Source organism: Lonchura striata, chromosome 12 (genome assembly GCF_046129695.1).
Source record: "Lonchura striata isolate bLonStr1 chromosome 12, bLonStr1.mat, whole genome shotgun sequence".
In the NCBI taxonomy this organism is placed as follows: Eukaryota; Metazoa; Chordata; class Aves; order Passeriformes; family Estrildidae; genus Lonchura; species Lonchura striata.
Window position 1 is genome coordinate 12,598,614 of NC_134614.1, and position 24,271 is coordinate 12,622,884.

At 48.6% G+C, this 24,271-nt stretch overlaps 1 protein-coding gene across 1 annotated transcript in view; it reads left to right on the top strand.

The window, feature by feature from the left end:
* The first annotated feature begins 1,854 nt into the window (after window positions 1–1,854).
* NCKIPSD (NCK interacting protein with SH3 domain) overlaps window positions 1,855–24,271 on the top strand; it is a 52,464-nt gene continuing 30,047 nt past the window's right edge. The window contains exons 1-3 of the mRNA XM_021532341.2: window positions 1,855–2,103; window positions 23,184–23,296; window positions 24,043–24,244. Of these exons, the coding sequence (XP_021388016.1) occupies window positions 1,933–2,103; window positions 23,184–23,296; window positions 24,043–24,244 (486 nt within the window). The 5' untranslated portion in view covers window positions 1,855–1,932. The remainder of the gene's footprint in view (window positions 2,104–23,183; window positions 23,297–24,042; window positions 24,245–24,271) is intronic.

The following is a 24,271-nucleotide window of genomic DNA, read 5'->3' on the forward strand; positions in this document are numbered from 1 at the left end:
CTCCCACTCCATCCTCCATCCCTGCGTAACCAGGAACAGAATGAATTACCTCACTGCCAGTGCTGGGAAAAGTGAGGGCCTGGGTGGGCTGTGCTGGGAGCAGGCAGGGGGTTGTGGCTGCTGCAAGCCTGGTTTTTATTGTATTACCACTGGTTGGATTGGGTTGTGAATGGTTTCTCAATGAGTTAAACCCCCCTGTAACTGTGAGCGAGGATCTGTGGACTGTTCCATCTCTGCATCCCTGCATCCCAGCAGGATGGCAGAGGTGGGCAGGATGGATGAGGGATATCTTTGTGGTGGGCTTGGGTGCTGTAACCAGGTCCCCACCCACCCAGCTCCTAGGCTGTCTGTGCTGGCTTTGTCAGGTGGAAAATTTGTCTTGTTCCTAGGACAGCATGGAGAAAACCCTGCCTGGGGAAGAGGGAGAGGGAACCATGCCCTGCAGGGCTGCCACCCACTTCCCTGGGACAGTGAGAAGGGCTCAGATCCCCAGGCAGCAGGGATCAAGGGAAGCTGCTGATATCTTGGGGAGGTGGGGTGGCTTGCAGGGGTCTTGGGCTACTTGGAGTAGTGTCCAAAAGGGTTGTTCTCCTGGAATGGGGCAAAGAGATGAATGGGACTGGGGGCTGCTGTGTCTTCATGGAGAGCTCCAGGCCTGATGGGCTGTGCCATGGCCATGTGCCAGGTCACTGTGTCCACTGCAGGTCAGAGCCAGCCCTGGTCGTGCCCCGATCCATGCTAGGGGAGTGCTGGGGAACGGGACCGGGCCAGGGGAGCTCGCTGGGGGAAGCCCTCGTGGCACCCAGGGTGGGGCTGGTGGGCACACAAGGGCTTCAGGGACTCAGTGGCACCGGGTGCTGCAGTACGGCATTCCGAGAGGAGAGGTGCTCAGGGACACTCGCCACGACGGGCAGATTCAGTGGGGAAGCGATGTGCCCGTGGCCAGCTGGGCTACGGTGGGGGACAGAGGGGCCGGGCGGCGGTGGGCGATGGGCGGTAGGCGGGAGCAGCGACCCCAGGGGCCGGCAGTAACCCAGGCACGGTGTGACCGAGGAGGGACACAAACGGGCCGGTGCCGGGGAAGCGCCCGGCCTAATGGATGCTGTGAACGGCCCCTCGGGGTCCGTGCCGGGGTCAGGCCCGGGGGTCAGGCCCGGGGGCAGTGCCCGGGTTCCGTGGGTCTGTCCCGTGGCATCGGCCCGTGAGTCAGTTCTGGGGGTCAGTCTCCGGTGCAGGTGCCCGGGTCGGTACCCGGGTCAGTGCCGTGTCAGTCCGGGTCGGTGCCTGGGTCGGTGCCTGGTCGATGCTGGGGTCGGTGGCCGGGTCGGTGCCGGGATCAGTGCCGGTGTCGGTGTCGGGTCGGTGTCAGGGTCGGTGCCGGTACCGGGATCGGTGCCGGCGCCGGTGCCGGTGTCGGTGCCGGGTCGGTGTCAGGGTCGGTGCCGGTACCGGGATCGGTGCCGGTGCCGGTGCCGGTACCGGGGTCAGTGCCGGTGTCGGTGCCGGTACCGGGATCGGTGCCGGTGCCGGTGCCGGTACCGGGGTCAGTGCCGGTGCCGGTACCGGGATCGGTGCCGGTGTCGGTGCCGGTGTCGGTGCCGGTGTCGGTGCCGGTACGGGGATCGGGGTCGGTGCCGGTGTCGGTGCCGGGGTCAGTGCCGGTGCCGGTACCGGGATCGGTGCCGGTGTCGGTGCCGGTGTCGCTGCCGCCCTAGGGGCGCTGCGCGAGCCGTTGGCGCCCCCTGGCGGCGCAGCGGGCGGCTCGGGGCGGGCGCGCGGGGCGGGGGCAGTGGCGCCGCCGGGCCGCCAGGGGGCGGTGCCGCGCGGGGGGCGGCGCGGCGGCGGCGTGTGGGCGGGGCGGGCGGGGGCGGGCCCGGTCCGGTCCGGTCCGGCGGGCGAGGTGCCGGTGCTGCCGGTGCCGGTGCCGCCGCCATGTACCGGGCCCTGTACAGCTTCCGCTCGGCCGAGCCCAACTCGCTGCCCTTCGCTGCCGGAGAGACCTTCCTGCTGCTGGAGCGCAGCAACCAGCACTGGTGGCTCGTCACCCGCGCCGGCTCTGGCGAGACGGGCTACGCGCCGGCCTCCTACCTCCAGCGGCTGCAGGTGGGCCGGGCCGGGCCGGGCCGGGCCGGGCCGGGCCGGGCGGGGGCGGCTCTGCCGGAGCTCCCGGGGCGGGCGGCGCTGCCCTGGCCCCTGGCGGCAGCGGGGCTTTCCCGGCTGTCCCAGGCTCGGAGCAGCCCAGCCCCAGCCGCTCGCGTCCCTCGCGGGTCTGCCCCGGGAGCCGCCGGCCCGGCTGGGGAAACGGGTGTGCGACTTCTGTGGCTGCCCCCGCAGGGTCTGCGGCAGGCGGGAGCAGTCTGGGACACTGTGGGATGGGAATCCCGTGGTGGCAGGAGGCAGGATTCATCTCCTGTGGTGTCAGGCTTGGGGAGCGCCAGCCCTGCGGGGCAGGGACAAAGTGAGATCTCAGCAGGCTCATCCGGAGGAAGGGGGCTGGGTACGGATCTCCGGGGCCTGAAAGTCTGGCGGGCTGTTCACGCCTGCAGAACTGGGAGAGGAAGCTAGGAGAATCCCTGGGAGATGCTGAGGGGGATTCTCCTCCCAGGAGTAAACATGATTACAGGTAAACTGGAATCTCCCGGCCAGCAGCCGTGGTTGGTGTAAGTTAGTGCACTCCCCATCTCCGTGCTGGCTGCTCAGCCTGGGGGCTCCGTGTGTCTGGCACCCTGACACTGCGAGGATAGTGAGGGGTGATTGTCCTCCTTCCACTAACACACCACGACACCCACAGCACACCCCTGCTGTCCTGGGGGCCAGGAGAAGCCATGGCAGCTGCCTGCCATGGCAGCACTTACAGCCAAGTTGATGATACCGGGAATTACCCAAGGTCCAAGCACCTGCTGTGGCCCTAACTGGGGTCAGAGGATGGAGTACACCGTTTGCTGCTGGGGTGTAAGCACTGTGCCATGCAAGTGTCATGGGAAAGAGATTGCATGTAACTTGTACCGTGCAAGGGCTGCTTAGTGGAGGAAAGTGTGGCTTCTATAATTAAAACGGGTATTTCATATAGAACTAATTCATGGGGGCTTTTGTACTTTTGGGCCACGGGATAGCTGTGGGACCTGGATGCTGAAGACTTTGCATCAGTGAATGGGTAACTGCACAGAAATGCATGTGAATGTTACAAAGGAGCCTTTTGGCATCTGTCTGAAAATGGTGACAACCCTCTTTATTTTAGTGTGCTGCTGCTGCTCCTTCAGATGCCATTGAATTTCTGATTAGCAGAAACTCAGGCTGTAAGTAAGTGTGGGTGTGGGCTTTGCAGAACACTCCAGTGAGAAAGCTTTAACAGGAGAGTGTGTATGTGTGTCAGGGCAACACCAGGTCATTTGATGGCCACTTGGTCCATTCGTCCTGTGAAGCCAGGGCTCTTCTGCAGCCTGGCAGGATGGCCTGATGGAAGGGGACATCTTGTGAATCAATAAGCCTTTAATAAGCTCTGTACAGGAGCTATTTAGTTACAGAGCAAAGACCTTATTAACTGCTAGATGTTAAAGCCCCACAGTGGCATAGCTCCAGGTTGCTGCTCATGAGTTTCCTCTCTGCAGTCTCTTGCTTCATTTGCTTGTGTGGCATGACGTCTTCTCGCTGCTGTGGGTGCAGGAGCCTTCTCCTAGGCTGCTCACTCATACCAGTTTTTCTTGCAGGTACCTTGCTAGTATACATCTCAAAATCTTACAGGAAAAGTATTTATTCTATGACTTTACATTAATTTCTAACATCATATTTTGCTACAGCCTCAACACAGCTTGCAGTCTGCCAGGCTAACTCCTGACATGTTAGTAATGCACTGGTATTAAAGCAGCATTGTTGGGGACTTTGTGGGCATTTCCTCTACTTCAACTCTAACTTTCCCAGATGCCTTTAGACCTTGTTGCGGGAAACAGAGTCTTCCCTGCATCTGCTGATCTGTGTTTTGGCCATTAAATTTCCAGCACCTGAATTTGTTGATGATGTGTGAAGCAGCAGGATCTAATTTGCTGCTCTGCAGATGCAGTCATCCTGCGTGTCTGTGACTGACTTTCTGTTGTTGCATCTTGCCAGCTCTGAAGAGCTGATGTGAAGTTAAAACATGTGTTTATTCATGGCAGAAAGCATCTGCTCACTGAGAGTGTGCTTGAGACTGTTTGCTCAATGTCCAGGAGGAGTGCAAACATTTTGTCACCCAGTTTTGCTTAAATAAGGACACAGAGACCAATTAGTGACAGCGGTTTGGGAGGTAATTAATGCTGCCCCAATCACAGGAGGGAAAAACACCGTTAATGATTGGTGTTAGCAGGGAGAGAGCGTGGCCAACAGGAGTCACCATTGTAAAGGTAAGCTTGGCCTTCCTCAGCAGTGCAGTTAGGTTCCAGGTGAGCAGTAGGGTGGGGAACAGTCAGAGCCCCTCACAGCAACCTGCTGAGAGGATGCTCACGAGGGAGGCTGCTCTTGCTGCTCTGCACTATTAGGAATATTAGTTTTCTTCAGAGCTCCTCTTGCATTTCAGGGTTTTTTTTTTCTCCTCAGCTTTCATGGATATGGGATTGATGTTTTGGCTTCTCTACAAGAAAAAATAATTCCCAGTTATTTTTTAATGCTTATTTTTGCAGGTTTTTTAATTGAAATCCTTCTGGCTCAGTATTGTTGTTAAAGGAGAGTTAGTTGGAGGGGAAAGGAAAGTTCCACCAACAAATCCTCCTTAGAATGCCCCTAAGTAACAAGCTTGGGCCCAGCCAGAGCACCAGAAGGTACAGATGATGTGAAGTTAATTTGAGTCGATTAGAAACGCCCAACTTCAGCTGATATTCCTGCTGATTTTACTCTTCTGTAGTTCCCTTTTAGCTCCTGTTTGGGTTATTAAGAGTCATTTCAAGTCGAGTGCTGTTCTGGGGATAGATGCTGAGGGCGTAAAGCAGCAAGAGGGGAACATCGGGCTGTGCTGCTGAATGGGGCAGCTTGTGGACTGCACAGAGAGAGAGCTGCTTGTGTGGCCTCACTTGTGGCTTTGCCCTGGCTCTGCATGTCCTTGGTGGAGATCTTGGGAAGCCTTGACGCCAGCAGGCATGATAATGCCCAGCAAGGTCATGTACTCAGAGTCTGTGGGTGCTGCTGACAGACAAGTGAAAAGATGTACCCAGCACTGTGCCAGTGACAGCATGAGGGTAGTGGCCTCCAGCTACTGGTGGAGCAAGAAATGTGCTAATATCTAATGCCAGGTGAATACTGCTGCAGCAAAACTGTCCACTCAAGTGCCAGGCCTTCCCACTGAACAGCAAAGTGCCCGTCAGCATGAGGTTGGTCTTTTGTCTCCAGCTGTGTGCTGATGCTTAAGTGATGTATGAGTGGCAGAAAAATGTGGAGATTAAAATGGAGCTTAGGGTGTCCTCTGCAGTCAGACAGTCACTCCAGAAGATAGGCTTTTCAAAGCTTTATGTGCAGCTGTAAAAGATTCAATTTGGAAAGCTTGCTTAGGCACAGGAAGTTCACTCAGTGTCAGGAAGGGACAAATGCTAAGCCTAGCAAATAATAAGGTTTCTTTCTGTGGGATAAATAGCTCTATGTTGCTATTATTATGATGGAACCTGGAATTTTGTATGGGAATGTTGAGTTATTCCAGCTCTGGATGAAGATTTCAGGCTGCGGCAGTGGCACAGCAGCACCAGGAGCACAGAGGGAGTGGTTGTCCTGGAGGATGCTGAGTATGGGTGACACTTCCCCTGCCAGGAAAGCTGATCTGCTCTGCTCCTGGCAGGACAGGGGCTGGCCATGGTGGTTTGCTCCTGCTGTGGGACCCACATCCAGGAGCAGCAGGGCTGCTGCAGCTCTCAGCTTCACCAGGCACCACAACTGATCTTGTTGTGTCTCGTGTCTGCACAGACCCAGGCTGCATTGCCTGTCAATGAAAGTGTTAACATTAAATGCCGAGGAGGGAAATGGCAGCTTTACAATGCTCTATTGGTAAATGTCAGGGGTGCAAAAATAAGTGCTAAGTTGCAGGGAGATATTTTCTGATGAAGTGGAAATGGTTTAGCCTGTTGGCTGTTCCAAATTTGCTGTCCAGCTGTATTAAGCCATTTGGAAACAACTTTGAAATTAATATTGATGTAATTTCCAAAATTACCTTAAATTTATTTGGAATAAGTGAAAAATTGTTTGTAATCTAGATTTTGAGTCTCTATTCATGCTTTTGCATTGTACCCCTGGAGGAGCAAGGAAAGGTCTGTTTAGGTGCAAAGGTGTGTATTCTCATGGCCAAGAGGCTTTGGACTGTCTGATGAGAAAATGAAGCCAAGCAAAGAGTGTAACAGGCATTTTGAGGATGCCTTGGATTGCTGTTTGCAGTATCTTTTTCTACAAGAATAAACAGACATGATAAAAATAAGAGACTGCTTTGTGCAGCCTAGCAACAACTAAAATTCTCCTGCAGCATGAGCAAGTGTGTAGCAGCAGAGTACAGGTAGTTCTGATCAGGCAGGCACAGGAGTTGTGTCACCTCCCCAGCTGCAAAGAAGTCAGGTTTCTGTGAGGGAGAAATTTGAGCACTCTCTGTTTACCCAAACCATTCTGCCATATTTCTTGTTGTAGCATTGACCTAGGTTCAGGACTGGAATTGTGTGGTGCAGAGTGAGGTAGTGTAGGAGCTGCCTTTTCTTGCAGACCAGGGTATGCCAGGGTGGGTCTCACAGCTCATGGCTGCTCCTCCAGCCTGATCCCACACCCTACACCCAGTCCTGCTCTCCAGCCTTCCCCTAAGCTGCCTCTGCTCTTGTGAGCCCCACTCTCAGTTAATTCAGTTCACTGGCTTGCTGGAAGGCTCCTTGTTTGTAATTGTGTTGCTTCTCTGCCAGGATCTCGTGCATTGGTTCAGGATGGAGCAGCATGTGCTAAGGCTGGTGCTGTGTAGGATCACTGTGGCAGCTCAGGTAGCGTCAAACCTTCCCCACTGCCATGGAGACAGTGATGGTTGTGGAACGCAGTGAGAATCGTAGAATAGCTTGAATTGGGAGGGACCTTAAATATCATCGAGTTCCAGCTCCCCAGTTGGTTGTACATTGTCAGTCACAAAATAGTTTGGGTTGGAAGGGACCTCCGGAGATTATCCAGTCCAACATCCTGCACAGGCAGGGCCACACTGGAGCAGGTGACACACGAATGTGTCCAGGTGGGTTTAGAATGTCTCCAGAGACGGAGATACTACAACCCCCTGGGCTTGCTGGAAACTGAGTTTTGGCAATTGTTGTTTGCTATAAGAGTTTCTCCCTCTGTCTGCTTAAAATCCAACTTTAAACTTGGTGCTTCTGCCCCTTGGCAGAGTTGCTCTCGTTGTTCCTGAACAGGTGGTGATTGTACGGACTGTCCCCTGCACTGGAGCCTGCAGTGTTATTTGTTATCTGCTGCAGGTTTGACAGAGTTTCAATGGGCGTGAGAGCTTAATTGCAATACTCACACTGATCCTGAGTAAGTGCTTAGGCTAAAAATAAAGTTTTATTTTGGAGAATGAGCAGCTGGTAGTGCTTTGTAGCTGAGGCTGCGTTTCTTGACACATGCAAGAAAGTGAAAGGATGAAGCATTTTTCTCTGGGGTCTCACCATAGCAGAGATGCTGCTGTGTTAGAGCCGCTTGTGCTTTGAAATGAAGTTTTATTCTTGAGACTAAATTACACAGTCAAGGGAATTATAACCATTTCTAATTACTGTAGCTAAACACTTGAAAATTTAGCAAGAAGATCTACAGTCTTTCACGGTCCAGAATGATTAAAGTAGAGCTATGGTAATGATCTTTAGTCTTGGCTGTGAAGACATGTTCTTCTCACTTTTACTCCAGTTAAAAATAGTTAGACTTTTTGATGCCAGATAAAATTTGTCTTTGTGGCCTGGACACCCAGGTATGAGCAGCATCAGTGTTGTGGTCTTATCGCTCCTGTGTCATGGGTGGAGTGACACTGGTGGATGCATGGATGGCTCCGTTGGGCTGGAAATACTAAGCCTGTTTCAGGGTCAGAAGAGATCAGGCAGTAGGGACATGTCTGAGAGTCCATGTCCACTCTTGAGCAATGTGGCTGCAGCTCTCTTTGCCTTGGAGGAAGGGCGAGGTGAGGAGGCAGATTGGAAAGAGGAAAGTTGCTGTTTTCTTCCCAGCTTTTGAAGAGGCACTTGCCCAGAGCAGACTGAGATTGGTTCCCAACTTCTCTGCGGGGGTCATAGTGTCTGCCAGGTCATTTGCACCTCTGCTTTCTAGTGCTGGGCTGTGGGCATTTCACAGTGTTGCACATTTGATCACCTGCAATTTTATTGATCAGATCTGTGAATTTTTTTCTTTTTTGCCTACTGTATGGTTTTTGAATGCTTTTCATCAGGAGAAGATGGCTAGGCTTCTTTCCTTGTTTACATCTGGATGATGATGATCTTTTTATTGCAAAGGGAAGAACTGCCAGCTTTGAACTAGGAACATCCTGCTCTGTTTGTGCTTCTGCATCACTTCTTACAATCCCACTCTTGTGTATTCTTTGAGGATTTTTAGCATCCCATCAGGTGAACTCTTATTAGAAAAAACAAACACAAACTGAAAAAAAAAAAAAAAAAAAAACACGAAAGGAGGAGAGATTTGTATTGAAAGAAATATGAAACCAATAAACCAGAAAGTTCATGGAAATTGATTTTCTTGTGATTGTTGTTCTGTGTGAAGTACAAGAGGGAGCAAGACACTGAAGAGCAGGGAGGAATTAATGTTGCTTGTCCTTGGAGAAAAATGGGCTCTGTTAGTGATGATGGGAAAACAATGTGAAGGGTAACCTCCATGCTTGGGGCAGCCTGTAAACCAGGAAAGGCTTTGACAAAAGCAGACTAGATCATGGTCACTGGCTGACCTAAGATTCCTTGCAAGGCCTTGTGCATATTAATGCCCATGGAAGAGGTCAAATCCCACCGTATAAAGTGGGTGTTTACATCTGTCAGTGGTTGAAACATGAAAAACAGCTGAACCTGTCTGTTGAGGAGACCTCTGGTTCTGGAGCAGAAGCAGCCTCCTTTCTATTCTGTTCCTTTTGTATTTCAGATGTACATAAAAACAGAGTTTATAAGAGCATCCCAGATTTACTCCCTCATGAAAAATTTAAACTTTGTTGTTCCTAGACAGGATTATATATTCACTGTGTGAGCTGTCAGCCTGAGTATTGGAAGAAGTACGAATTCCAGAAGGGTTTTATAAGGAGGGAAGTACAAACAGCCTTAGTATGCAATTATAGCATTGGATGGTCTGCAAGAAAATTAGACTTCACAGATACTAACATTCTACATGGCCACTGCCATAACCAAAATTTTTTAAGCCACAAGCTCTAACACAGAACTTCTCTGTGTGCTAAGATTTTTTTAAAATTAAAATGCATGTGCATTTTGTTTCTTTCTGAGACAAAACTTAAATTGAGGTTTTCATCTTGGCCATATCAGTAAGAGTTGATTCAATTTATTTCACTAAAGAAGTATATTTCTCTGCAGGCTTGCAAGGGCTGTGAGGGCTGGGAGTGTTTGGTGTTGGACTGAGGAATTAGCTGGTCCTGCAGGGCTGGTGATCTCTGTCTCCCAGAGTTGCTGTATCTGTGTGTGCAGACTGCTGTGTGATGGGTGCCAGCTTCTATAGTGAGAAAGAGGTCTTGTTTCCAGGGCTGACACTCTCCAGAGGGAAGTAGGTGCTGGCACTCCTGGAGGACCCCAGTTTGTGCTTTTTCTTTGAGTTGGCACCTGGATCTGAAAAATCTTTGTTGTATTAAAAGAAAAAACCTATTTTGAAATGGTAGTTCACTGGAAATTCTTTCTGTGGACCCTGACTGACCTCACTGCCTCAGGTCTGAGTTGCAGCGGGAATTGTGGGTCCTGGTCCTGCTTCTGGAGGAGCATCACTTTGCTTCCCCAGCCAGGGCCTCACAAATCAAATTTTGACCTTTAAAAGAGGGTCTTGTCAAACCATATTTGTCTTGACTTTTTATCACATGGCAAAACATTTGATTTTAAAACCAGGGTTTTGAAGCTTGTCATGTGAGAAGCGGAACAGAGGACACGATTCATGACTGCATGTGTGTGTCTTTGCTCCCCTTTGGCCCCCATCACACTCTCATCACAGGGATATTGTGCACTATTCTGTCAGTGCTAATGAGCAAATAGAGTTACAGGACCCACCACCTTGGGAGAGGAGGCTCAGCTTCATGTGAGATCATCTGTGTTCATGCCCTGCAGTGCAGAGCTTGTGTGGCAGAGCTGTTTGCTTCCCTTTCAAGGGAGCAAAGAAGTAAAACTTGTCCTGTTTTAGCACAAGGCTTAGGCAAGAAGGGGAAGCAAGATTTTGTCAGCTTTTTAAAATGAGGTGGGAAGTCCATGGGTTTGTTTTTCCTGGTTATTTTCTTGCCTGTTGAAGTTGTTTAGAAGAAGTTGTCACTCCTGTCCTCCTTGGAAGCTGCTTTCTTCTTGTGAAGCCCGTGTCCTTCCTCCTGTCCATGTGGACCAGCTAAAAAGGCAGTGTCATCCAGCTGCATGTGCAGTGAACCCATTCCTCTGACTCAGGCTGCTTTTCATGCTAGTGGGATGTGCTTTTGAATAGGGATGTCCTGTCATGCCACTGGGGGGTAGGGGGCAGGGAACATCTGTGCTGCTTTGTCTCCCTTTGCTGCTCAGGCTGGGGTGGTGTGAAATTTGCTGCAAGGTGTTGATTTTTTCTGTGATCTGGAAATGCCACCAGAGACTGGTATTTTAGGTTCTTCAGCTGCTCAAGAGTTATAATTAATTTTTTTTTTAATCAAGCTGTTGGCGTGCTAGATAATTCCAGGCTGTGGGTCATTTCTTGCTAAATCACAGGTTTCAAGTTCAGATTAGGTATTTTCTAAGTAATAACTATTAATTATTTCTTGGGTTTTTTTGTAGTACAAGTAGGGACAGTGCCTTGTAGTATGAAAACCTGAGGGCAGGCCTCAGTCCAAAGCTTATATTATATTGATCAAAAACCATAGGGCTGAGGGAGATGAGGCAAGAGCTGCAGAGATAGACACTCACCCACAAGGAGGCAGGAATTGCTGGGATGATGTATTGATGAAAAGATGTTTGAATGCTTATCCATAAGGTTTGTGCCTGAGGCCATACATCCTCAGCTGCTGATGTAGCTGGGATGTCATCTCCCACTGTTCCTGCTGCCTGCTCCCCCTCCACTGCCCTTGAGCTTACTGGCTGGGGGGCTGAACTCAGCCTCTGAGCTTCATCCTCTTTCTCTGGAGATGGGAAGAAAGACTTGATGGACCACACAGGTGCCTTTCACCCACTTGCACCTGAGGGATGGAAGTGGTTGGACATGTTTTTGGGATGGAGGGCTCTTTGTTAGCAGAGTTCAGTCGATGTCTGTGTGCTGCAATAAGAACCAGGGCAGCTCCTGTGGAAACCAGATGGCCGCCTAGAGACATCAAGTTGAAGCTCTCCTCTGAGCAGACAAATGCCAGCCTCTGTGGCCTCTGAATCTGACGTGGTGACAATTCCTTTTTGTGTGAACTCGGTGAATCCTGTGCCTTCCAGATTGTCACTGATGCTGGAGACAGGCACGTGACAGAACACACTGAAGTTTGAGACGACAGCCAAATTTTATTGTTGGGCGCCCCTTTTGTAGGAGCTCTGTGGAGGTGACAAGAAATGTGGAGGTGACAAGCCACCTCTGTGGGACCCACGTGGTGGCTTGGCATGACTGCAGGGTGCTCCGGTAGCAAAACGTCCTGGCACAGGTCGGCTTTGTGGCGTGGCACGGTTTATGCTTAGCACGGTTTATGCTTAGCACGGTTTATGCTTAGCACGGTTTATGCTTAGCACGGCTGTCGTGCTTCCTGGACAGGAGAGAGAAAACATGCACGTGAATTGTGCAAACCACACAGCTTGAGTTACTGTCACCCTTTGCTTGCTGTTATGCAGCTCCAGACCTGCATGCAGGAGATGAGCTGGGTCCTGGCCATCTCCATTCCTGTAGGTTTGTCCCACACAATATGGGGTGGGAAGATTTCCTGAAACACAGTGGTTTGCTCTCGCTGATGCCTCTGAGTGAGATGGATGATGATACAGGTGAATGTGGCACGAGGAGAAGCAGATGCAAGAAATCAATCCTGTAATGAGCCGTGGGAGCTGGGAGCAACTTTTGCTCATGGGAAATGAACGGTCTAACAAAGGCAGTTTTTTTTGTTCACTGCCTCAGAAAGTGAGGAAAACAGGATTATGGCTGTTTTGCTGCCTGAAGCACATTGTCCTATGAGGACATTCCCCTCCTGTCCCCATTTCTTTGTGTTTTCTGAGGAGCCTGTGCTACTCTAAGCTGCAAAAGGCGATTGGATTATAAATTGCAGCTAAAGCAGAGGCTGATTTTCTCCTGAAGATAGTGTGGGACACTAATGAATTGCTTTTCTTCTGTGACTCACCTCTTACTTCCCTATAGGTGAAATGTCAGCAAATCCAGTTGAACCCTTTATTTTTTTTTAAGGTAAAAAAGCCCACGGAACAAACCCCAGAATTTGTTCTAGAACTGAATCTGGAGATAACAGCAAGTTAGCCTCATTCCTTTGGTAAACAGAGCTAAACTTGCAATTTTCAAGCTACTTTTGTAGGTCAATGGAAAACTGTCAGTCTGCTGAAGTTTTGCAGCACAGAAAAATAGTGTTCTGCTGTCTGTCAGTCAAAAACAACTGCAGGATCTTTAGTTGAGAATTTTCTGGGGTTTCTTTTGGCTTGTGCTGTTGTCTTAATGATCACACATGTAATGGTGTAAGACACTGCTGCCGATCTCAGTGGTATCTTCATTGGTTTTGGGGTATGAATTAGCTTTAATTTTATCACCATCCCCATGAAGCATGATTGCATTGACTTGCTGGATTTGGTGAGAGTCAGAAACAGAAACATCAGCAGAAACCCTCTTTACCAAGAATAAATGTGCGTGCCGAAGCAGCTCTTAGCTAACAAGGATGTGTGCACACTTGGGTATTTTGTCTGTGACCAATTAGCATGATCTCCCTCTTGACAGTGCAACATGTGTGGAGTATTTCAGTCCATCTGATACCTCCTCCCTTTGGTGCCCTACCACCTGCACCTTCAACAGTCTTTAAATGGCTTTGCTATAATTAGCTGGCACACCTAACTTCATGTAATTCTTGTGTATAGCATTGATAAGCCAAAAGCACAAATAACATCCCCTGTTTCATAGTGCTACTCTGAACATGTTAAAATATATAGCTACCAAAACCCATGGCACAGGATCCTCTTTTGGAGGATATTCTTTCTTTCCATAGCTTTACTGTGGCCCACCTAAAAACAAATGAGCATGTGAAGGTTTATCTTTGACAGGGAGTCTGGTTGTTACCTTGTTTAAATCCCAGAATGAGTAATTTGTACCAGTCTAAAATCATGTATGATCCTAGTGGCTGGAAGAAACCTGCTGGGTCTGGACATGCTCTTCTGCATAGGTGGAGGACTTGTTTGGGATTCTCATGTTGGGAACTATGTCCCCACCAAAGAGGAAATGTGTTTCTTCCACACTGGTGGGAGCTGTTCAGTATAGCTTGAAAATGCTGGGGAGAAGCTGGTTGGTATCCTGGGGTTTCCCAATACTGATGTTTCAAATCTTTGTTCCTTTGACCCAGAGGGGACTGTGGAGAGAAGCAAGATCCACATTGTGGGAACATTATATGGGCATCTGCTTTGGAGAAGCCTTGTAAATATGTTTACTGTCTTAAATTCCTGGTCTGAAATACCATTAGCAGGAGAAGTTCTCAAGGACATCGGTTTATCTTTTGTGCTTAGGAGTTGTGTGAAGGGATGATAGTAAAAGTACTGTTGGCAAGTGATCCCTCCATCTTCAGATGAGTTTTACTCCATGAGAATGTGGAGCTGCTGTTTTTGAACATAGGGCAGCATAAACCCAGCCATTCTATTTTTACTTGGAGCAGTTTTACTCCTGGTAAAAAATGCTCAGGTTTTTCCACATGGTGATCTGAGGGTCACTATTTCAGAGGAGGTCGCACATGTGATCTGATCACACAACATGGTAAGTTGAGTTTCAGGTAGGATGTATCAGTAATTTGAGGAAGGGAAATGTTAATTACAGAGGAAAATGCTGGGTTTTTTCTATAAGTTAGTGTCTTCTGATCCTGCCCTGCTGGTTTTCTCTTTCTTTTGGGTGTGTGTTATGAATGGATGGGGTTTAGATAAGTCCTTGCCTTTTGCCCAGGCCTCTGGCAGCAGGCAGTAGCTTTATTGAGGTGGCCAGCACCCCAAATAAGTGTTCTTTTAATGGGTGATTTGGTCTATTATAGAATGAATTATTTATTTAATAGACACAAAACTAACAGACATAAGACTTAAACTATTACTACACAGGAATAAGGACAAAAAGAGACTACTTGTAGATACATACAGCCTGAGCTTAAAGCTACCTATTAATGTTACACTAGTGAAGAAATAATATAACTTTGGATTTAATTTATCTTGCCATCCAGCTGTTGGTGGGGCACACATCGAGGTCCTTCCTCTCAATTCTCAGGAAAGTAACCACAAAATCTGCATCCAAACTCTGGGCAGAAGTCTTGAATGTTTGTCAGGGTGTGTGCAAGAGGCTTCTGCCTCTGTGCTAACTCATCTGTCTTTTATAGTTTGTAAAACAGTGTCTCTAAGTCAAGAATATTTCTTCTGTCTCTTCCCACATCTGCTCTCCAGACTAAGATGTTGATTCTTAGTTGAGGCCTGAGCTTTTTTGGAGCCTGAGATGATCCTTTGTTGGGCCTTTCAGCCAGGTTATCTCTTTATGCACCAACTATCTGTGGTAGAGGAGGGGAGGGGTAGATGTCCTGCCACAGTGTGCAGGGGAGCTGTGTCCCTTTGTGGTGGAGGAAGCATTCTGCATGTAGAGTCCACAACACAGAAAAATTCATTTCTATCCAGACTGTTAACTGATCCTACAGCAGCAAGCTACCTTTGATCCTCCTAAGTTGAATGATCTTTGGGGAGAACTTTCCAGGGCCTCTCTCAGGTTTGCTCACAGTAATGCAAGACAGGTTTTCATCTCACAGTGCCAGCTTAGCAGGAAAGAGCCTAGGCTGTGCCAGGTCTGCCACCTCTGATCCTGGTGCTACTCAAAAGATCCTGGGGATTCTTGTCTGGTTTACTGTTTTGTGCAATTTACAACTGTTCAGAACTAAAACTAGCTGATGACTGTTCTGTGATTGCCTCTTAAGGATGGAATCTCTTTTCTCTCATTAATGACTTTAATGAAGTACTTATATACATACAAGTTCATCCAGTGGATACCAGAAAGCAGCACTTGTTCTCCATTGGCAGACTGGAATTGTTCATGCCAAGCCCACAGGCTCTGCACTTCCTTGGATGGTGACCTGTTCACCCTCCTTACCCCTTCTCCTTCTTGCCTGGCCAATGTCCCTGGGTCGTACACCTGTGTCTGCTGCCTGTCTACCTATGTTCACTGGAACTGTGACAGCAGGTCTGATTAATTTGGCATTTCCCCATTTTCTTTCTGTATAATAATTTGGCATTTCCCCATTCCCCCATTTTCTGTCTATATAAGAGACACTTTTTAATTTGCCCATGGTTTTAGGTTTGGGCAACACAGTTATTGTTATTGTGCCCAAAGCACATCACAACTCCAGTTTGCTGCCTTCTGACTCTTGCCAGAGTGCTGGTTATGGGACACAGAGGATTTGGGAAGAAAAGCTGGTAAGTTAGAAATTCCTGTGCAAGATGAATCGCAAGTTTTTACCTCTTTCTCAAACTGCAAGCTGTTACATCAGTGCCAGTCTGTGGCATGCAGGAGGAAAGTCCCTTTTGGTTAACATGTACATATGGGCTCTTCTGCATCTGTCTTTGGGCATCAGTTGAATTGACAATGTAATTGCATATTTTTCCTTCTTGATTCCTGGACACTTTACTTACTTGACCCTCATGTACTGGAATGTGCTCCAAGGCAGGGGTGAATGGAAAGGGAAAGAGTTCTCTTGATCGTGGTAGAAAATTGTATTTTTTCATCCTGAGTTTTATATAACTGTCACATTTCTGGCATTTTGCTACTATCTCTGCTATGGAAATAAATTGTGGGGGGAAACTGAACCTTCCTCTTTGAATGCCAGAAGAAGAGGCAGGACTTAGACAGTTTTCCAGTCTTGTTCTTTCCTTTGGGCTCTGACCTTGCTCCTTGTTCTGGCAGCTCTTGGCAAGTCTGTTTAACTGCAAAGAGAGTTTCTGTGGCTGGATCTTCATCCCACATCTATGTTTTTGCCAACTCAATCAAAACAAAGATGGGCTGAGATTAGCACCTTGCACTCTTCCCAGCACTCTGGGAACTTAGAAATTAGTTGCATTTTTGATCATAATTAGTATAGGGGTTGTTTTATAGACCTGTGCTAATTGTGTGCAAGTGATCTTGGAGCTGTCCTAAATCTCAGCAAACATCTGTAGTAGTTTTTGGGCTACCAAACTGAAGACTATACAAAGTCTGGCAAAACTCCTTCTGTTGGGCTTTTTTTTCAACTTCAAATGCTAATATGTCAAAAGTCTTGGCATACTTCTAGTGCTGCCCTGCAGTATGTTTTATGTTTGCTTTCACCTTGATACATCCTGGTTCATAATCCTGAGTTTTCATCAAAGCAGAGGCTATCTGCTATTTTCTTTCTCAGTGCAGATGATAACTCAAGTATGTGTATGCATATACATTTTATATTTATGTATGTGTCAGTAGAAATGTAAGTTTTCCTGCACACGTTGATCATGTCAGATACTGACTTGACAATTGTGTGCAAAGATTATGTTGAACAGGTGATCCTAAAGAGAGGGGCAGCTCTGTTGTCTGGAGCAGGCTGAACCAGGGTAGTCCCTGAAGTGTTGAGAGCAGTAACAATTAAGGCAGCAAGATACATGTGTTGGTTGTTTTATTTTAAAAAATTGTCTCTGCTTTTAGCCTCTTAGACTCTTGGCATAAGACACGTGGAGAGTGCAAAATTAGGAGGTGAAGAAATCAGTGGCTGATTCTGGTCATCGTGGCCAGTAAACAGGGTCTGAGCATGGCTGGAGAGACTTAGGATGAAGCATTTCCACCTCAGGAAGTACAAGCATGCAGTTGCTGGGTTGCATGCATTCTCCTGTCCCTCAGCCATCTCTGCCCCCTTCTCCCTGAACCCGAGGCTTCCTGCTCTTGGGAGAGAAATTGGTTGAGGTTTGGTTGCTGTGCATGCCCTGCTGCCTTCAGGGTTCTGTTTGTTCCGAATGCCTCTTGTGCCTGTACTGTCCCTGCTTAGTGTATCTCTTTGCCAGGAGCTTTGGCTTTTGCTTTAGCGTGATTTGCACAGCTTAAGCCTTTTCCCTGGCTATCCTTTCTTTTCATTTCCCATTTGTGCCGGCTGTCTGCTCAAGCGGCTGCTGTCAGCGCACAGTGGAAAAACACCGATCTGTGAGAAACGCACTGTAGCATATCAGCAGGAATTCCTGGGCTGCTTCTGGGCTGCCTCTTTGTCAGGAGAGCTCAGCCATGTCTTTGTTTTCTCACTAGCGAGTCAGAGATGCTGCAGGTTTGTTTGGAGCTTTACTCATCCTATTTGCTCAGTAACCAGGGCAGTTGCCCATTGTTTCACTTGTGTTTTTGTTGTGTGCTTTTAAGTGCGGTGAGGCACAATATCTTCATGCTGGCAAGAATAAGTTAATGCATCTCTCTTAGCCAACAGCCTGAGGACTAAAAATTTCTGATTTGGGCTGCAAAAAGGGAAGAGAAAGGAGCTGAGTTTTCCCCAGCAATGCAAAAAACCAAAATTCATCCCATTTGTTGGAGCTGTGTGGTCCCAAAGGTGGAACCCTGATCTGGCACATCACTCTGCCACAGACAAAGGATAGTTGATTTTTGTACATTGGTGCCGTGATCATCTCAGTCTGGAAGGAATAAACATGCAGACAGTCTGTCGGTGACTGGGGGTGAAGGGCATGTGACCAAAGAGGTGGCGTTCCTCTCTGATTTGTGTAACAAAGAACCAGCCTGTGCCTGTGTATGCCAGCAGGATAAATATACTAATTTCACCAGTCGTCCGTGTCAGTGCAGCTGCATGAAAACTGAGCTGTCACTGGAGACAAAACTTTGTCTGTCCTTTGTTGTCATGTTGTGAAAGCTGGGGCACTGAGATGAGGGTGACGATGAGCAGCCCTGCCTGGGCACCGCTCTGGCTGCAGAGGCAGCTGCAGGCATGAGGGCACTGATTCCTGCACATGCAGAAGAGTAAATGCCCTTGATCTCTAATGAATGGGGAGGTAGGAGGAGGGAAAAAAAAAAAAGCTATGTTTTCTTGGATCAGCCCCCTGTGGAGGCAAAGAAAAGGCTGCCATAAGTTAATGGGCCACTTTCATAAATGTGGGAGCCTTGTGCACGCAGAGTGGCTCAGCCTGTCTGAGCTGATGCAGCTGTCAGCCTGTTTGTCTAGAAAATGCTTTTCTGAAAGGTATGATTATTCTAGACTGTTGAGCAAGTTCTTCTGTGTGAGTGCATTTAAACAACACCAGTGGTACATGTGGAAAGATTACAAACAAAGAGAGAGGGGGCAACATTTTTGATAGCCTGGGGAGGGCAGGAGAGAAGGGTGTGCTGCCTGTACAACAAGGACACCTGTAGTGTCTTCTGAACTGCTCAGGTCTCTCACCAGCCTGTGCAACACATCCTGTGCAGGTATGCTCTTTCTGGGGAGACTGCTCCTGGGGCAGTGAGGATCAGAGCAGTGTGAGGCACAGGGATAGATGCGTTCCTGTCTCTGAAGGGCCATGCCCTGTGTTGGCTGTGCTTACACACTCACAAGACATTCTGGAAGGGTGCTTCTTAAATGCTTGCCTTTGGCCCTGGGAAAGGCATCTTCCCCAGCCACCTTGGGGTATGCAAAGCACCCCAAGGCAGTGCTGAGGTCTAGGACTGTCCTCATCATGTGGGGAGGAAATTGGCAGCAGGCTCTGGGGATATCCTTTGTTTGCTTCTGTTATTAGCAAGGAGTGAGGAAATAATGATTTATTAATGCTTCTGTGATTCTCCTATACCAGAATATGAAGGACGAAATTCAGTTTCCTGGCTGATAGTCATGGCTCTAATTGAGCAGTACTATGTTCCTGGCAGAGCAGCTGGCCTGTGGGGTGCTGGTGGTAGCCCTGGTACAGTGCCCCTAGCCAGTATGGCCTGTGGTCACCAAGGGTCCCTTCTCTGCTCTTCCCCTGCCGCTGGCTGTTGCCAGGCTGCTGGAGACAGGCTGTGTAGAGAGCCCAGCATTTCTCTGCTGCAGTGCTGTTTGATTAAACCAGAAATATCTGATAGAGGGAGTGGCAGCCACTCCTTTCTGGGGTGAAGCACCAGTGGGAATGTGTTATCAGTACCTCAGCAAATACCCCTTGATCTTTGTGGCATGTTGGGCAGAAGGTTGGTGCCTCTTGGCCACGGCCTGGGCACCATCACTTCACGCTGACCAAGGAGACTCCTGCACTCACCCCGTGAGGTGAGGGCAGCGCTTTCCAGTGCCATCGCTGCCCTGTCACAGCCATGTTCCTGCCCTGTCCCTGCCACCTCTTCTGCCTTCCCAGAGTGGCTGGCATGGCTGTGCCTGTGCCTGGCAAGCCAGTAAACTGGTGAAAGACACAGTAAACAGCTTGCATGCTGCAGTGGTTGCTCAGGAGTCTGCCAACCCCCACTGTGCAATCTCAGTAAATCCTGGGCTTTGTTTGGTGTGTCTCCTCTGACAGCCCTCTGTACAGCAATGCCCTTTTCATGCATTCCCTTGCTTCCATGTGAGCCTTAGCTTATGAACAGGGTTTTATATCTGTAGCCCAGAGCATAGGATGGGGCAGGACTGCAGCGCAGGACTTTGGAGTACCCAGCTCTGCCTTCACTCAAGGGCTCTGCTTTTGCTGCTGCTTTGTGGCCTCTCCTTTGCAGGCTGTAGAGCTGTGTGTGACCAGGGCTGCCTGTGAATGTGTGAGGAACCCTGCCTGCCTGTGTCCCAGTTGCCAGCATCCTCAGGAATGGGTGCTGGATACAGGCAGGATTCCCCTGTCCTGCAGAGTGACTGATCTCCCTATATTGCATGGGGAGAACAGCGAGGCACTGCTGCCCAGAGTTGCTGTGAGTGTGCAGTCCCTTGAGCCCTAGGGAGGAGGAGATCATAGGTGAGACCTTGGCAAACCAGACTTTTGCCCCTTGCTGTTATACTACGACACGAAATAATTCATGTTATATAAATAAGGAAGAAAAAGAACTCAAAAAGCAAGCTTTATTTTCTGATTCCACTATATATACAATAGCAAAAAGTGTCAGTGGATTGGAGGGTGAAACTGCCACCTCTCTCCAACCACACTGGTCAAACTAAGTCTATCAATTCTCTCCACCCACACAGAAGAATGCAAAACAATAATTGTTTATATGAACAGTGTGAGAAAATTTAGTAGAAATATGTAAATATCAGAAGGCATTGAAAACCTTTGGAAGAACTTTAAAACTCCCAAAAGATCAGGGTGACACCGTGCAGCCTGTGCTCGTTTCAACTGCAATATGCTTTTTCATTCATCCCTCTTTAAACAAAGCAGTGCCATTTTGGTTAGCCTGGGGAGTGTGCAGATTCCTTTGAATCACATGATCTATGCAGGATACTGATATTTATTTTTTAACTTTATGATTACGATGCAAGGGGTCCCTGATGGTGGGTGTCCTCCAAACCCAGAATGCAAAGCAGCTCCTATGCTGAAGACCCTGCCATTTCCCCCCTCACTCAACATGCACCCCCCAACTCAGCTGAGCAAGGGAGATGTTTTATGAGCAGCATCAGCAATGTCATGAAGTGCAAGTAGCAAGTTAATGCTGCTTTCTTATTCCAGCCCTTTGACAGGGCCTTGTTAATAGAAATCTGGGAACAGAAGCAAAAGGAAAGGGCACAGCAGACTAATTTCAGTTGTCAGCAGTTGTCACAGCACTGCTGCATTAGTGTGAAAATGCTGTGTTTTATCAGAAAGGAAGCACCCTCTCCATAGTAAATGGCATTGCACAGCAAGGAGCAGCTCCATAGGAGCACCTCTCCTGTGGAGGCAGGCTGAGAGAGTGGTACTGTTCAGCCTGGAGAAGGCATTAGGGAAACCTCATTGCCTCCAGTACTTAAAGGGAGCTTATAGAAAGATGGACAATGATTTTTACATTGGCAGGTAGTGCTAAGACAAGGGGGTATAGTTTTAAACTGTAAGAGGCAAGGATTACATTGGCTGTTAGGGGGAAATTCCTTAACTGGAGAGAGGTGAGGCACTGTAAGAGGTTGCCCAGAGAAACTGTGGATGCCCCATCCCTGGAAGTGTTCAAGGCCAAGTTGGACAGGACCTTGAGAAATCTGGTCTAGTGAGGGACATTCCTACTCATGGTAGGGGGTTGGAACTAGAAGATTTAAAAGATCCCTTCCAACCCAAACCATTCTATGATTCCAGCCTGTGGATGGATTCCTGTGGACTGTACTGATGAGCTTTCTGAAAGAGGGCAGAGATGCTGAGCTGTTCAGTAGGATTCAGTGCTCTGTACTGCTATCTTCCTTGGGATGATCAGATGAGAAAGGGTTTAAACCCATGTGGGTGAAAGTGTGGAAGACTGGGGAGGATGGGACTGGGTGGGGACTCACAGGAGTGCAGGAGGGCAGGTGGGGTGTGCAGAGGGCGGGGGTCTGTGGCACTCAGAGCAACACTGGCATTCCCTTGGAGACAGCAGTGCTGGAGACTTCTGCACTGCTCCCCTTTCCCAGAGAGAGCATGCAGCTGGCTGTAATTTTCTCTTTTCAGAAAATGAGGTGAATTCACTAAAATAACTTGCTGTTCCTTGAAACCCCACTTGGAATTTATTCAAATAAACCTTGCTCTGTTTCCTTGGTTCTATGGTTAGAGGTGATGAAATGCTCCCTAGGCCATACCCCTAGGCTGCTTGGGGCTGCTTGGAGGTTTCATCCCAAAGTTGAATTCTGAGTGTTGGTTTTGTTCTTGACCTGGCACTTTAACAAATTTTGTTTTATTTTTAAAGTTTTCCCCAATTGCTGTCTTCCCTAACTATCTTTCTTGGAAAAACAAACCAACAGAAAAAAAAAGGCCCTCCTAAATATTTCAAAGCTGAGTATTGCAGAAGAGGTCTCTCATCCACACCTTATTTTTTTCCCCACTGTGTGTGGTAGTTGTTAATTCACATTTACTTAAGCAATTAACCACAATATAAATAATACATAGCATGTTATCAGGAAACTGCATGCCAGTGTTGTGGAGGGAGGCACTTCTGGCCCTGGTGGGGAGGGCTTCCCTTCTGTGCTCTGCAGCCCCCTAAGGCCAATTAAGGTGCATCCTTGATGAGAATCCAGCCGCTGCTTGGCTGGATAAATAGTTGCTCTGATGCACAGAGGGGGGGGGCAAAGCAAGTGAAAGAGGGATTTAGTGTTCAAACAGCTGCAGTGGGCACTGGAGTCTGAGCATTCCCCTCCTCCCCCTGTGCATGGGCTGAGGCTGGAGCAGCAGGACCGAAACGGATGGTGCTGGCACCGGTGGCAGCTTATGGGAGACCTGTGGCTCAGAGACTCAGTAGCGTGTCCTTTGCCTTCTGCTTTTGTCCTGTAAAGGTCTTATCTCCTGAAGGCATATCAACTGTTGATAAACAAAGCCTTTTAGACTGCCACGAGTGTAGAAACCTGCTTTATCTTCCTGTTCCCCTTGCAGCCTCCTCTGGGAGCCCAGGGAGAGGCATCTTTGGTGTTTCTTGTTTCAAGGCTGCTGTTTATTTTAACTGCAGTAACAAGCTGGCAGGAAGAATAAATGTTGCTGTGACAGCTTGGGTGGAGATTTAATAAGTCCAAGTGCTGAGTCCTGCATTTTGGCCACAATAACTGTAGGGTTATAGGCTGGGGATGGCATGGCTGGACAGTGCTCAGGTGGAAAAGGACCTGGGGGTACTGGTCAGCAGCTGACTGACCATGAGCCAGCAGTGTGTCCTGGTGGCCAAGAAGTATAAGAAAAACTTCTGTGTACTATGGTCTCTCTTGCCATAAGCTCTGGTGCAAAAGAACCTCAGCTGAAGGGCACAGTAACATGTTGGATGTTGTTTTTCAGGTGCTGGAGCAGGATGTGGTTCTCCAGTCCATTGACCGTGCCATTGAAGCTGTGCACAATGCAGCCATGAAGAATGGGGGGAAATACAACCTGGAGCAGAGAGATGTTCTCCAGTAAGTATGATGGGCATGTGGGAGAGCTGGCAGATGATGGAGGGTGGTCACAGTGTCATTCTGTCCTTGGGAAATGTTGGATGTTGTTGGTTTGAGCCCCTGTGCTGCAAAGTGCTGCTGCACTCAGAGAATTTCCCAGTGTTTGAGCTGCTGCTGCTCCTCCTGACAACTGTGTCCAGCAAAGCAGAGCTTTGGCCTTGCTCCTCTATCTCTGTGCATGCCAAGGAGAGGAGATGCTCAGCCTCACTGTAGGCTTGGAGGAGAAATCCCAAACCTTTCTGGCTGCATTTTCTCTGCTTTACCAGCCAGGAATTGTAGAGGTTTTTGGCATGTGACACAAGATCTTTAATACGTTCTCAAATAATTGCTTGTAGGGAGAATTTTTGTTTTCTCTGACACCTCAGACTCTGTGCTGAGGCATGCTGGTTTAATCTCGGTTGAACAGCAATTCTAAAGTGCAGGCAATTTCTGAAGCTTGCAATGCAATATGTGACTCTCCCCTGAGGAAGAGGCATTTTTCTCCAGTGAACTGATGAATAAATTATGGGCTTTTGCAAAGCCTCTTCCTTCCTCCCCCAGAAGTGCTTCCTTAGTTGTTAATGAAACTGGAGCTGGTGTTCAGAGTAACGTAGCCCATTCTGGTATATATAGCCCAAATGCAATAAATCATTAAAAAATAGTTTAAATGTTGCAGCATGGTCACTCCCTTGAGCTTTGTCCTTCCTGATGCCATCATTCCATTTCAGAAAACTGATCCATCACCGGAAGGAGACTGTGTCCCGTAAAAGCCACTCTCCCACCCCACAGGGGACGGTTATGACTCAGTCCTCCAGTGATCACCACCTGGATGTGTCCCGGCAGCCCAACGGGGTGTGCCGGACAGGGTACGAGCGGCACCACAGCCTGCCCAACACCGAGTTCGAGGGGGAGGATGAAGGTCTCTATCAGGTAACAGTGGCTGGACACTTGCTAGGT